The sequence below is a fragment of the Haemorhous mexicanus genome, chromosome 9 (assembly GCF_027477595.1).
Source record: "Haemorhous mexicanus isolate bHaeMex1 chromosome 9, bHaeMex1.pri, whole genome shotgun sequence".
NCBI classification, from domain to species: Eukaryota; Metazoa; Chordata; class Aves; order Passeriformes; family Fringillidae; genus Haemorhous; species Haemorhous mexicanus.
The window spans coordinates 30762674-30778115 of record NC_082349.1 but is presented as its reverse complement, the minus strand read 5'-3'; the positions used below and the strand labels follow the sequence as shown (position 1 = coordinate 30778115).

At 48.2% G+C, this 15442-nt stretch overlaps 1 protein-coding gene across 3 annotated transcripts in view; it reads right to left on the bottom strand.

Moving 5' to 3' along the window:
* The window catches only part of MTA1 (metastasis associated 1), a 74695-nt gene extending 60875 nt beyond the window's left edge, over positions 1 to 13820 (bottom strand). Inside the window, exon 1 of one of the 3 annotated variants that reach the window (XM_059854808.1) lies at positions 13625 to 13820. In XM_059854808.1, coding sequence (XP_059710791.1) covers positions 13625 to 13652 — 28 coding nt within the window. In that variant the 5' untranslated portion in view covers positions 13653 to 13820. The remainder of the gene's footprint in view (positions 1 to 13624) is intronic. The other 2 variants (XM_059854807.1, XM_059854806.1) reach the window with 2 other exon arrangements.
* Between the last annotated feature and the right edge of the window lie 1622 nt (positions 13821 to 15442).

The following is a 15442-nucleotide window of genomic DNA, read 5'->3' as shown; positions in this document are numbered from 1 at the left end:
CTGGAAAAACCTGCACCAGGAGAGTTAAGGGGACCCTTTTATCTCTGGGCTGACCAGAGATCCATCAGGGCATTTATCCATCACAGCCCTTCCACTCGAGCTGCAGACACACCTTTTTTCAGACTGCTGCTTACAGCCCCTTCTCCATAGGTCTCCCTGGATTTACAGACCCACCTGCTTGCTGTGTGGGACACCAAAGCACAGCACTGACCACGGGGCCAATGACCCCAAGGAAGCTGCTCCTGCACTGCCTGCAAAACCCCAAGTGCCCTCCTGCCCCTTCAGCGGGGCTGGCTGCCTTAGGAGTGATTCACTAACCAGGAATCCCAGGGGTTACAATCCCCAGAGCAACAATTCTTAACAAACCTATTTTCCAAGCTCTTGTCTTGTCAAAAAGTGGGTGCTGTTGTCAAGACACCTTGAGAGTGAAGTCCCAACCTGGTCTTGGTTGGAGTGAAGAGGGTTACTGAGCCACAGGGTGTAACCAGGGCTTAGAAGCACTGAAATAGCACCCTCACTTTTTGATATTTTTGTGCATTCTGTGCTCCAGGCCTCTCAGACTTACCATCAGCCATCCTCACACACACCAACAAGCACCTGAGCAACTCCAAAACTTTACTCCTGACTGCAAGAGTCAGTTCCTCTTAAATATCACATCCCTGCAGCCTTTAAACTGATGTAAGATCTCAAGTGAGGAATAGAGTTTGGACATCTGGTTCATAGAAAACTTTGTGGGCTGGTACCAGAAATGGTTAAAACACCCAAGTAACTAGATCCTAAATTTCCATTCCCAAACACTGGCTCTGTGTAGCACATCAAACAGGAAACAACAGGCTCAACATTACTATCACCAACTCTACCAGAAGTCACAAAATCAAACAGATATTTGGCAGCTTCAGCAGTAACAACTGCTGACTGAAATAACAATGGTGGGCATTAAGCAATTTACTGGTCAGCAGAGTAAAGAGAAATTATTTCTCTCACAGCTGAACCACCCACAACCTACAAGGGCAGTGCAGCAGAGGATGTTGAAGCCTCAAGGTGCCTCTCCAAGCTCACTGGCCACTTCTCACCGGAAGGCTCCAACAAGTGAAGAAAGGAATTATTGCAGGGTTGGAGGGAAAGAGCTCATCCTAAGACAACCAGCTACTCCTCACTTCAGGTACTTTGACTGCAGAGGCAAAAATATTATTTTTGTAAGCACTGTGCCTGAAAATTATAAATTAAAACTAAAAATGTCAATTTATGTCTCAAAAATAAAACCTTGACTTTATTCCCGTGGGTTTCAGGTGGCTGTTACAAATGCTCATAGTTGACATAGTTTTTAATCAGCTTTTTTGTGTGCATGTACATGCATATATTCTCAAAGACACCTTTTATACCTCAAGTGAACATTAACTTGATTTTTTACATAACTACAGTTTATTGATTGTAAAATCTGGCAAGGATTTAAAGAAAGCTTATCCCAGATGAATGGTTTACCAAAGAACAGCTGACAGTGGTATCCAACAGTAGTGAATAATAAACCCCCCATCACTGTCTTGGCTAGCAGCAGGAGCATCCCCAGACCCACAGTGTGTGACCAAGAACTGCAACCCAAGCTCACAGGAACCACCACGTTCTGCATGCTGCTGGCACAAAGGCAGAACCAAACCTGTCCCTCAGGATGCTCCAAGAACTGACACGTGACAGTGCAGAGGTGCAGTCCTGGGCCAGTGCTTGATGACTTCACCATGTCAAATCCACAGCCCAGTACAACTCATCCATGTGGACTAATTCCACAACTATGCTAAGCATTTCACCAGTATCCATGCAACTACTGGAGACCTATTTCCCATTGCTCAAATTACCTGAAAAAGGGCTTCTTCCTCACTGCAAGTAATGCAGAGCACATTGCAAACGACATAACACAAAATAATGCATATCAGAGGAAAGTGTCTGCATTTTTCATGAAGATTTTAAATACTAGAACTAAAATTAAAATGCTATCCTGCACAGAGAATGGTCTGAATTCTTGTTGCACATGTACAACATGGAAATTTTAGGTTCAACAAAACACTCTCCAAACTGATGCTTGGGCTGGTGAGAGCAGTTCTGAAACTCCACGAGCATCCAAGCCCAGGAAGACTGATTTCCTGCACAGAAGGTTTAAAGGAGGCACACCACTGGGCCCTACACTCCAAAACACTGCCTTTCTCCTTGAGCAGCTCTTCCACTTCACCTCCAGCTTCCTCCCATGCCACAGAAGTGCACCCTTTCTCATACTGCCTACCCAACTGATATGATTCCCAGTTTGCTTTCAGGGCAGTGAATACAATTGCAGATGCCTGTGCACACACACAGAATAAAGAGAAACCTTCCACAGACTCCCAACAATCCAGCTGTCAATGGGAGACATCATGTATGTGCACAGCTGCCAGGGGTCCTTACCCTGGGCTGAAAGAGGGGATGGGGAAGGAGACAAAATTAGTCTCTAGACAACAGGGAGATACACAACTCAACTCCTACTAAGAACAGGACAAAAGAGTTCATTAAAAAAAAATATAAGGTCTAGGGACAGAAAGGTAGAGCCTGACAGCAAACAAAACAAGTCAGGCCCTTCAAACACAACTGACTATCCTTGCCAATTTATTTGTTTTCCTACTTACAAAATTGAAGAAAAGGACTAGTCTGAAACTGCTCTGCACTCCACAAGCATGAGATGCCCCCTAACCACCATAAAAAGCACATGAAGGCAACTCCCTCACCACCCAGCTGCCTGAAGAGAGTTTCAACCCCATACCTTCACAACAGCTGTTGGCTTCAGCTCACCATCCCCGAATTAATCAGCCGTGCATCCATACCACGACCATAATTAATGGCATCACTCATGCATGTTACAGTTATCTGTGATCAGGCTTACAACAATCACTGACAAGTGTGGAAATACCAAAAGGCAGTAAGGACCATCACACAGATCATCACCCTCTGACAAACTCAAAATGCAGCTCTTCCCCTTGCCTATGCTTTTATAGAGCAGAAGTACCCACATATAGAAACCTATGCAAAAAAAAGGGCTTTATATCCCATAATACTTTTTCTGAATATGCACAACACAACTTGCCAGAAAGCAATGCTGTATTACACAGGTAATGACTGAACTGCTAGAACACACAGACACAAGTACAGCAGCTAAAACTAGAATGACAGCCTACAGAGCACAGAAGATGAAAATTTTCCATAAAGGCATAAAATAACAGTTCTCAATTCACAATTAACATAACAGAATTTCTTTTTGCTCTCATATGCTTTTAAGACATTATTGCCAAAGTGCTTCCCCCTCTGTCTTCTTCATGTCAGCTGTTGCTTATGTCTACATCAGTCCATGGAAAAGAAAATCAGGAGGGGGTACAGCAAAACAAATAACACACACTGTCTAGAGGTCATATATTTATAAGATTAGACATGTCTGAGCTACCTAATAACCTTATGGGCTTTTAGGTGATCAAGTTGCAAAAATGCCCAAAAGTATTTTTATCCTTCCCATTCCCAACACACACTTGCCTTTCAAGATACAAGTGCTTTCTGAGGACTGACCTGGCTGAGTATTCCCTACCTCATCCCCCAGAAGTCTTACACAGTGAGTACTGCACCAGAGACGTACCCAGGATATGAGGGAGGCTGGAGCCCTCCTCTTCCCACACTCACTGCCACTGCTGGGTACAATGTGCAATTCCAGACACAAGATAAAGAAGTAACTTCACAGTTGCAGCTATTTCCCCTCCCCAGCCCACAAAGCTGCTGCCCCGAATTAGAGATCAGCATCAAGAGAGTGCATAAACTTATGATGATCTCCTTATTTTATGACTTCTTTTACAGGAAATCTATGCCTCCTCATACTGTGGGCTCTCCAACCTTGGGCCAGTTTCCTTCAGTAAGTTCCAGTTTTCAAATTATTCAACAGCTTTGTCCCTAAACTGTCAATCATTTTACATTCTGGATAATACAATCCCTCTTGGTGTGAAAGAGGAGGTTGGAGAGGCAACCCAACAAGTCCTGCAATCACCTGGCAGAGCCCAAGTCCTACTGCCTTCTGGCTCTTCAAAAAGCAGCAACACTCCCAGCAGCAGTCACCAGATGAAATGTTGAGTTACTGAGCAGAGTTTCAACAGAGAAAGCCTCACCAGCACAGTATTTTCATTACCAGAAAGGCAAAACTGAAACAGTTCTTTCTATTGCAAAAGGAATCATGGGGTCTAATACATCTGGCAATACACACAAACCAGGTATTTACAAGTTTCATGGATCAACAAAGGTATTAAAGATACACTGTCAGCACAGGCTCAATTTGCAATTACAGGACAGCAGTATCTGTGGCTACTGCATGCACTGGATGCATCAAGCTGAGGGTGAGGCAGCACATGCTATGGGAAACAGCACCACTGCCACCCAACTCCTTAAAAGAGATGTGTAAATACCTGTAGCCAGCTAGAGAGGGACATGGCAAAAGCAAACATCTCCCCTCCACAGTTAACAGCAGACCATCACTAAATTTAGCAAGGATGAGTTGAAGTACCCCAGTTAAATCAAGCCAGCTTTGCTCTGTTTCTTGAGCAAGGACTATCTACACATTCACAAGGTAAACAAAAGGTTCATGTTATATTTTCTTCCAAGTGTGCAGAATTAGAAAGGGACAGCCAATGTTACTTGGCTGTTTTGAGATGTAACCTATGGATCCCTTTTTCTGACAGGCCTCCAAAAATCCAGATTCAATATTACCCAAAACACAAGTCAAAGGAGAAGGAATTCATGGCAAGATCCACATAACAGAACTACAGATTATGTACAGGCCTATAAAAAGGTTGATACACTTGTTTATCCACGCCAGGTCTCACAGCAAGAGTTATTGCAACAACAACAACAGCCCAAACAACAACAAAAAAAACCACCAAAACACCAAACTCTGAAGGACCTGTAATAGCTATAAACAAAAACTCAAGTACCTTCCATACAGAAATCTACTCAAGGCAAGACATACCTTTATTTTTGAAGTCAAAAGAAAAATAAATCAAAGTTAATGACATGCAACTTGCTTGGACAAACTGTCAATTGCTTGATCCATTTTAAACTCTGAAACATTATGATATTTGGAATTTCCCAGATGTCTTCTGTTCTTTGTTTTCTATCATGTCAAGGGAGGGGGCAAGAAAAATTCCTGTCCAGATATCTAGTATCATTTTTTTTTTGCCTGATTCTTAGTGAAACAAGGTTTATGCAACTCCATTATTCATGCATTAGTTCTTCCCTATTAACTCCTGAACCCTTTGTTCAGACATTTCACAAATGGACAGAAGTCTCAAAGATAATTAAGTTCTGATCATCTTTCCCTATATAGAAGACATGGATACAAAAACTACAAGTGAGAAAGGTAAGACAGAGATATTAAATGGTTCCTGTTTCAGAAACAATTAATAGACTGGGTTTTAAAGCAAATCACTGGAGATTCCACAGTGTTTGGAGGAATTAGCAGAAGTCCTTGCTTTCTGATGCACCTCCCAACTCCCCTACTGTCAGTGCTGCTCAAGGCAGGTCCTGGGCTCAATTAACTTCCAACCTGATTCACAATGGCCAGGTGTGCTCCCAAATAGTTCCCCTCTCTGCCAGGGAAGAAGGTAGGTATTCTGCCTCACAGCAGTGGCCTAGGGACTGAAGATCTCAGCTCTGCATGAGACCCAAAGCTCATACAGGTGGTACCATTCATTCCCAGTAAAAGTGTAAAATTCCCAAGTGGGGGAACAGAAGAAAGGGAAGAACCACCTCATGGAAGAAAACCCACAACTTCTATATTGTCAATATCCTTATTTCTGTTCCTCACAGCACTGTTGGCTGTTTTCACTTGCAGACATCTATGGAAAAAACCAAAGGACAGGAGTGTGCTGGTGCTTTTGACAAAGATGATGGGTGCCAGCTGTACTTCATGGGTCACTCATTGGTAAGAACTGCAATACTGGAGTAACTGCTACTAGGGATGCCACCCCAAAGGAGACAAAAAGTCTGTACAAAAAGACTAGAAAAGAAAACGTGCAAGAATCCTAGAAACAAAATTAGGCTTCCAAAGCACCCTGAGGACAAAGAAGCAATTTTATTGTTAGAAATCAATTATATGGCAGTTCAAGAAAACCAATTTTAATTAATCCACTCCCAATATTCCAGCTATAACTAAGGCACATTTGCATGTGGCACTGACACCTCAGGTTCACTGAGTCAAATCCCTCCAGCTTCCTGCAGGACAAGCCTATGCTAAACATTCCTGGAGAACCACTTCTTTTATCCTGTGCTTTACAGGAGACATCGAAGCACAATTTGAAGGCCTCTGGACACAAAGCCTTTTCTGCACTGCCTTTTCTGCCACTTCAGTTCCCAAGAATGTAGCCATACAAACATTTTCTGCAGCAGCAAAGTTGTGAGCCTATGTAATTTCAGCTGCATCCAGTGCCATTCTTTGTGCGTCAATACCATGGAAATAGTTCAGGCTTAAAAAAAGAAAAACCTTTCCCCAAAGGCGTGTTGTAAGGGAAGGCCAGGACGGTCTAATTTACAGAAGGGTCACTTGAGCAGACAGAGAAACTAGTGAGAGAGCTCCTTAAATCATGGGGGAGTATTTGGAGCAGGTAGGGGGAATGGAAGAGGAGTATCCTCAAGCTACACCCTAACAAAAATTACCATCTGTAGCAGCCAAGAAAACAGCCTGTTCCGTTGTAATTGTCATTGCTAAGGACAGATAAGAAAAGCATTCTTTTCCAAAAGATATTTAGGCAGCAAGGATGATGACAAGAAACTAGCATTGTGTTCCCTGCAAGAATCTCAAGAGTTGCAAAACAAGAACCTCTGAAGTACTCAGGACACCAAGTTTAGCATCACCTTGAGAAAAAAACAAACTAAAAAAAGTTGTGTTTCTTGTTTAGGTTTGCTTGCTTCTTTAAGGGCAACACTGAACTTCGGTTTGTCAACGTGAATTAACTGTTTAGGCCATGGTATGACAATACATTAAGTCCAAAGGTGGGGGTTCAGTGCCCAATCAGAAACATCACAGCTTCACAATGCAAAACATGGACAAAGTGTAAACTCCTGCCAGCGTTTCTGCAGATGTTTCTTCAAACTAGAGTGCCAGTGAAGCTGATTCATCCTCCACCCTCTCAAACCACCCCCTCAAGTTGTGACAGCCTCTCCCTGGATGGCAGGAGGCCTGCACATGGCAAACACAGTTAGGCACTCACATGGGTCAAAAAAGTGTCTCCAACCAAGCCAAGTCCTGCCCAGCTCCAGTGCACAGCCAGGCCAAGGTGTGTTAAGCCTGGCAGAAGAAGGAGAGAACAGCTACAATTCCTTCCAGTGACGCCCTACCAAAAGAAACATCCACAGAAACTGTCTCACTCAGCTGGTTCAAATTTCCCCAGATGTTGACAACTTAACTCTTTAAGACAAGCCCTGTGCTAAATCAGGAATCATCTGTTCACACCACACGAACTTTATGCTTGGTCAAGTGTCATCTGTCCTCCTACATCCTGCATGAAAGCATAAAGTCCCCACATTAATCAGAGCACACTGTGTGCAACTGAACAGAAACATTACCATGGGCCACATCTGACACTTGATCTGGCAATGCACAGAACAAGAGCCACAGAAGCCCAGGCACCATAAAGACTCAACAGCTTGCAAGTAACACACGTGTAAAGGACTGGAAAAGCCCAAGCCCTTCCTCTACTTGCAAACTCACTGTAAAGCCACCAACTAACATCTTTGCTTTGCTTCACTGATCAATGCCAAGTAAAAATTATTTCACAAATGCTTCTCCTTCCTAAAGGAGGTCCAGCCAAAGAACTGGAAGAGAAGAACATGAGAATGGATTCTTTGAGGCTGGGCGACAGCCCAAAAGCTTGACCAGTACTTTGCAGGTCCTTCCAGATTTGGATTTACAAGTAAAGAGGGGACAAGAAACCATTCCAGACCTTCAAAGACACTCTGAAGCAGGGCTTCTTTGTATACTGGATTTATGGTGAGCTTCAAACACCCAGAAGCATAGTATCTTACAGGAGCACCTCTCCCAACAGTTCCTGTTACCCAAACTTCATGGGAAACTGAGGCAAAGCAGCTGCAGGACTAGCTCACTTACCTGCTTGGGGATTAAAAAAAATAATAAAAATAATGTGCTTGGAAAGCAACAAGACAGAGCGTAAAAAACACCTGACTTGGTGCAGAAGTAACACTGATTTCACAGGTTACTTTTTGCCAGCAGACGCCCAGAACTACCAGAAGCCAGCCTCCAACAGTTCATACCTTTGCCTTCAAGTGACCCCAAACTGCTCAGGAATGGTTTATAAATCCAAGTAAAACCAGCAACCATCTCATTCTCTCCTCATCCAACTGGGGAGACTACACATCCCATTTCTTTAAAGAAATCAGGATGCTTACACATGAAAAGCTGCTTGAAAAAAACTAGATGCAAGTGAAAGGAACATTTTGACATTCACCAAAATCTTCCTAGTTAAACAAAATAAGTTTAAGAGTCTTTTTTCCACATTTATTAATCAAGTGTCTTTTATTCACCATCACTGAAAGGCAAAACACCAAGGAGCAAAACAGGCACTGCCAAGGAGTGCCCCAGCCTCTCCCCAGAGCTCCAGCGGTGCCCCCAGCCCTCCCAGAACACTGCCCAGGCACAGCCTCTCACCCACCAGCCCAGAACAGCCTCAACTCACCCACAGAGCACAAACAAACTTAGTCTGTCACTCCACTGTGCCAGCTGTAAATGGCTTGCAGCCATTACAAATGCAGAATTGTCACAGCTCTAGCCCCCAAACACACCTAAGCTGGCTGACAACATTCTCCCCCATGCATCATTTTCCAATAAAATGCTGAAGCAGTCTGATATGGGGGAGAGGAAGGGCAGGGAAGGAAAGGGAGACTGCAAAACACGTGAGAAAAACTTGTGTAACTAGAAACAATGAAAGGAAAAGATGAAGAAACCCACTGCCTAGCTGCTGCTGAAAGGTGATAAGCTAGAAGCTGTCCTAAATTTATTAGGGCCAATGATGGCGGAAGCCTTTTAGCAATTTTCAAGAATAAAGTCTCATTTTTATCTTTACATGTTATTTAATACATCTCTACTAAACCCATTCCCAGCTCAGGTTACCTGCAAAGTTAGAAAACAAAAACCCAGCAAGCACAACCAAAACAAGGATATTGCACAGTAAGCCCTCTTGTCCCCTAAAACAATATACCCTGACAGCAAAGCAAGGGGACAGGAGAAGGTTTACAAGTGATCCTGCAGTTACATGATCTGAATTTGCTTCAGATTCGGACTCCAGCTACATGTTCTATGCAAGCTTCCTTAAGAGCCCTCGGTTACTTACCAGGAAAGCTCAAACAATTATTATTGACATTGCTGTGATGTCAAGAGGACTGATGCACCATCGCAGTGCTCCCAGCTCTGTGGCAGCATAAGGAAGCCAAGAGCTGTAGGCTGCCACAGGAGCCTGGCTGCCAAGCAGGAGTAGGGAAGGGGATGGGGGCAGGTCAAACCACAGTCCCCAGCCGAGCATTAACAGCACCCCATGGTAGCAGAGAGATGATGTCATACCACCATTCTTAAAAACTGTGGGGACTACACTGATAAAAGATGGGTGACTGCAGCACAGTCAGACAGACACACTGCCACCAGCTATAAAGTAGTAGCCAGTAAATTCTGGAGCTTAAGCCTCCAGCATCCTGGAATAAAGCTGCTGTGAACCTTGGGTGCCCACGTCAAGCACTGTGGGTCACCACTTCCCTCAAAGGCATCAGATGCAGCAAGTACTTCTATGCTTAACTGACTTGTGAGCAGATCTCTCAATGCCATTTAAACATACCTTAAATGTACCACAGACTCAAAAAGGTGATAATTTTGTAGCTAAGCATGCCCCCAAACAAGAGGGTAACCCATAAAAGTCAAAAACACATAAAAGACCCCATCTAAAAGTACGAACTGATATTCATCTCAGCAGAAGTGCTGTCTTCAGTAGTTTTTCCTCCATCCTTCCTATCCGTTCTTTCCCCATCCCCTTGTTCCCTGCCCTCCCACTGAGCCCATTCAGCTGTTCACACAGTCCCACAGTGAACCAGATTGGGTAGCTGATGCAAGATTAAAAATAATCCAGGAAAAAACAAAAAGTGAGGAGGAGGGAGGTGGAAAAAATTAAGTTCCTCAAATCAGTGCAAGATGAAAATGCAAAACATCATTGTTTCACTGCATCAAGGGAAGGCCATAGGTTCATAAACCTGCAGTGGGGCTCAGTCAGCTGCCACCACTAAAGGAGTACTTGTCACACCAGAGTTAAACTCTCCTGGAGAAGGCAGAGACAGAATACCTGCTGGAAAGTCTCTTGATACCAAGATGACCTGTTCCCTTCCAGGCAGCTGACACAGCACTCTCCTGGAAGCAAAGCCTGGCACTAGCTAGAACAATGAACACGTCTCTCCCACGTGCATTTTTTCATCAGAGGCCCCAAATTCCAGCTCAGAGGTCCCAAGCTTCTCTGATCTGGTGTTTATCCAACATTCCCATACGGTCTGTGATCGTGAAGGCTGCCAGTCCTCTCCATGAAGAGGCAAACCAGCCCACCATGACTCCTTCCAAGAGAAAGCAGTCCACTTTCTTTGTGCTGCCATTTGTTTCATGGCTGTACAGCAGCTGTTAAGAAAATCTTCACTTCTGCCACACTGGAGGCAGACGATTCCAGGGCTTCTTACAGGCTAACAACTAAGATCCCCCATCTCATTTTGGAATTTGACACCCTGGCATTCTTCCCCACACATTTCCAAAGTTTTACAACCCCCTGAACTGTCCTAGCTTGTGACAGTCCCATTTGTATTGGAAACCAACTCCGTTCCCATCAGAAACCTACCAGGAGAAATTTGGCAGGATCCAGCAGAGCCAGCTGCTCTCTCAAAACGACTGGATGCCACCAGCCAACTTACCCACAGAGCCTGACAACCATTCAAGGGGCAGCTCCTAAGCCCCCCAGCACGGTCACTCTGCTTCTTAACACAAAGGGGAAGACTGCAGCCCCCACAGCACAGGCTCCTCAGCTCCTCTGCCCAGGAACACATGAGGAGAACAAGACACCTCATGTCCACTTGTTGTCAACCCACCACTGGCTTCTGAAAACAAAAATGTGTGCTGTTTCATGCCCAGGCCTAAAGCAGTGACCATCCTTTCTGAGTGGGGAGACTTCCAGGAGCAGTATTGATCTGTAGTGAGCAAGCTGCTTTTGGCAGCTGTTCGGTCTGGAGTTCACACAGCACATTGGTAGTCACAAGTGTAATAAGAGATTATCTGCTGAGTGTTTGTCTTCCAATGGGAAGTGTATGAAATGACTGTGCACAAATCCCATCCCGGATTTAATCCTGCCCTGGAGTTCACACACAACTTCAGTGCACAAAACCATTAGTGGGAGACAGCAGCACCAGAGGTCAGAAACAATTCGATAACACACACTCCTGGGCTCAGGCTGAACAGAGCTCTCACACAGAAACAGCTGCATCCATCCATATGTTGATCCTGGTAATACATCAAATCAAGACTTCATCCATATGGACCATAACAGAGCACTGCAACCTTGGCTATCAGCCAGCTGCCTTGCCCTCTGCCCAGAAAGGCTATGGAGCAAATCCCGGGCAACACTTCCAAGTGCAGGAAGGACAAAAAGGTAACTGAGACCAGCCAAAACGGATACTCCAAAGGCAAATCCCACCTGACCAACATGACTACCCCATCTGGGACAAAGAGACTGGCTCTGTGGCTGAGGGGAGAGCAGGGGGTGTTGGACACCTTGACTTCATGTCAAAGGTCCTGCTAAGCCTCCCACAGCATCCTTCAAACAAAAATACTTGAAACACTGGATGATAATGGTAGGGGAAAACTAACATCAGGTTTAAAGTTTCAGCAGTTGCAACCTCCACTGGGCTGCTGGTTACTAATGGCATCCCACAAGGATCAGCCAGCCCTGCTTGGAACCAGGGACAGGATGAGGGATAATGGGAAGGGGGACCCCAGCCAGAACAAGAGAAAATCCATCTAGGCACATGGAAACAAATATTTTCTATAAGCATGGTCAAGCACTGGACAGGGTCCAAAGTAAGGGTGGCATCCCCATTCTTAGAGCCTGGGATGGATACAGCCCTGAGCACACAGACCTACCAGGGCCTTTTCTAGCAGGAGGTCAATCTAGAGCCCTCCAGAGGTGCTTTCCTGCCTTCTGTGGGATCCACAGTACAGATTTAGCCATACAAAATGCTAAGAGATGACACTCCCCACAAGACTTGGCCTTTCAATACTGGACAAGAATTTCCAGGAAACCATTCCCTTTGCAAGTCATACCAGAGTGAATTTCCACAACTCATCTTGCCCATCATCCTACTCTCAGCACCTCCAAACCAACATAATGCTACAGGCATGCTATCAGCTTGGGCAACCCAAGACACAAAGCTGGGACAGCCAAGAGTTAGCTCTTATACCACTGTGAAACCAGGTGCAACCAGAAAAAAAGTACGAACACAACAAAAGCAGCTGCATTTTTCAAAAAGTAAGGGGAGACCAGAAGAGCAGACAGAACAGAAAATAGTTGTTGATGGAGAGCAGCCAGACAGGATGGCTTGGCCACCTTCGTTATATTTTTTCTCTTGTTTACTTTACTTCGGTTTTGCAGAACTCCACAAGAAACAGGGCATTTTGAAAAGGAGGGAACTCCACAAAAACATCTTCCTGTACAGCCTATAGTCCTGGGGAGAAGGAAGCTCCACAGAACAGCTTTTATGAAGGAAAATGGCTGAGCACAAATTCATGCCAGACCACCCTCAGTTTATGTTCCATAAAACACAGTCCCAAACCCCATTGCTTCTCCTTTCTCTTCACGTGAGCCAAAACAAAGCACAATCAGACAGGAGCACAACCCTGAACAGAAGACTAATGGGAAAGCACACAACAAAACAGCAAGAGTGGAAGGGGAGGCCAAGATCTGCAGGACGTGCCTCACACCAGCCCCCTGGTCCACCAGCAGCCTCTGCCCATCTTTGTGCTCCTTATGGCAGCAACTCCTCCTGGCTCCCCAACGCCGAGAACCTCGCATGACCCCCCATCCGGGCAGCCTCTCCACGCCGGGCCCCATCCCGGGGCCTGGCCCCATGGCTGCTCTGCTGCAGCCCCGCTCAGCCATCCCACCCCGCCCCAGTCCCGCATCTGCCCCAGCCGCCGAGCGCCCACCACCTCGGCCCTCACACGCCTCGTCCCCCCGCACCCTCGTGCTCCGTAGGGCCCCACGCGGCTGCCCCCCCTCGCCTCGGCCATCCCGCTGCGCCCACCGCCCCGGCTCACCCAGCCCCGGGCACAGCGCCTCAGCCCGCCCCGCGCCGGGCCCCGCAGCCCTTCACCCCGCGTAACCCCACGCCGGGCCTCGCTCCCCCGGGCAGCCCCCCAGGCCCCTGCCCCGCGGCCCCCTCCCGGGCCGCCCCGGCCCCCGCCCGCCCCGGGCCTGCCCCGCCGGGCCCCGAGCGCCGGCCGCGCGCGGGAAGCGGCAGGGGCGGGCGGCGGCGCCGCGGCCGCTCTTACCTCCGACCCGGTACATGTTGGCGGCCATGCCCGCGAACGGGCCGGGTGCCGGGCGCGGGCCGCTCCCGCCGCCGCCGCCGCCTCCAGGTGCCGGATCCGCTGGAAAATGGAGGCTGGAGCGGGCAGCGGGGGAGGGGAGCGGGGGAATTAAAGGGGCCGCGCCGGCGGACGGGGAGGGAGCGAGGCGGAGGGCGGGGCGGTGGCCCGGGCCCGGCGGCGGCGGCGGCAGGGAAGGAAGGAAGGAGGGGAACGAGCCAGAGCCGCCCGCGGCATGTGAGGGCGGTGCTCCGGCCTGCGAGGGGAGGGACGGGACGGGAGCGAGCGGGGCGGGGGGCGGCACGGCCTCCTCACCGACCCACACACACACACACACAGTGACCGCCTGTGCACAGACACACACACACACACACTGACCGCCTGTGCACAGACACACACACACACACTGACCGCCTGTGCTCACACACACACACACTGACCGCCTGTGCACAGACACACACACACACACTGACCGCCTGTGCTCACACACACACACACTGACCGCCTGTGCTCACATACACACACACACTGACCGCCTGTGCTTGCACACGCACACACACACTGACCGCCTGTGCACAGACACACGGAGAGCGCCCCTGCTCACGCACACCACACCTACACACGCTCGCAGCCTCTCCTTGCACACGCACGCGGCCTGTCCTCGCGCGCACACACACACACACACACACACACACACACACTGACCGCCTGTGCTTGGACACACACACAGTGACCGCCTGTGCTTGCACACACACACACTGACCGCCTGTGCTCACATACACACACACACTGACCGCCTGTGCTTGGACACACACACACTGACCCCCTGTGCTCACACACACAGTGACCGCCTGTGCTCACACACACACACACACACACTGACCGCCTGTGCACAGACACACACACACACACACAGACCGCCTGTGCTCGCACACACACACACACACTGACCGCCTGTGCACAGACACACAGAGAGCGCCCCTGCTCACGCACACCACACCTACACACGCTCACAGCCTCTCCTTGCACACGCACGCGGCCTGTCCTCGCGCGCACACACACACACACACACACACACACACACACACTGACCGCCTGTGCTTGGACACACACACACTGACTGCCTGTGCTTGCACACACACACTGACCGCCTGTGCTCGCACACACACACACAGACTGCCTGTGCTTGCACACACACACACACAGTGACCGCCTGTGCTTGGACACACACACACTGACCGCCTGTGCTTGGACACACACACACACTGACCGCCTGTGCTTGCACACACACACACTGACCGCCTGTGCTCACACACACACGCACTGACCGCCTGAGCTCACACACACACAGTGACCACCTGTGCTCACACACAACTGACCGCCTGTCCTCGCACACGCACACACACTGACCGCCTGTGCTTGCACACACACACTGACCCCCTGTGCTTGCACACACACACACTGACCGCCTGTGCTTGCACACACACACACTGACCGCCTGTGCTTGGACACACACACTGACCCCCTGTGCTCACACACACAGTGACCGCCTGTGCTTGCACACACACACACTGACCGCCTGTGCTTGCACACACACACACTGACCGCCTGTGCTTGCACACACACACACTGACCGCCTGTGCTTGGACACACACACTGACCCCCTGTGCTCACACACACAGTGACCGCCTGTGCTTGCACACACACACACTGACCGCCTCTGCTCACACACACACACACTGACCACTTGTCCTCGCACACGCACACACACTGACCGCCTGT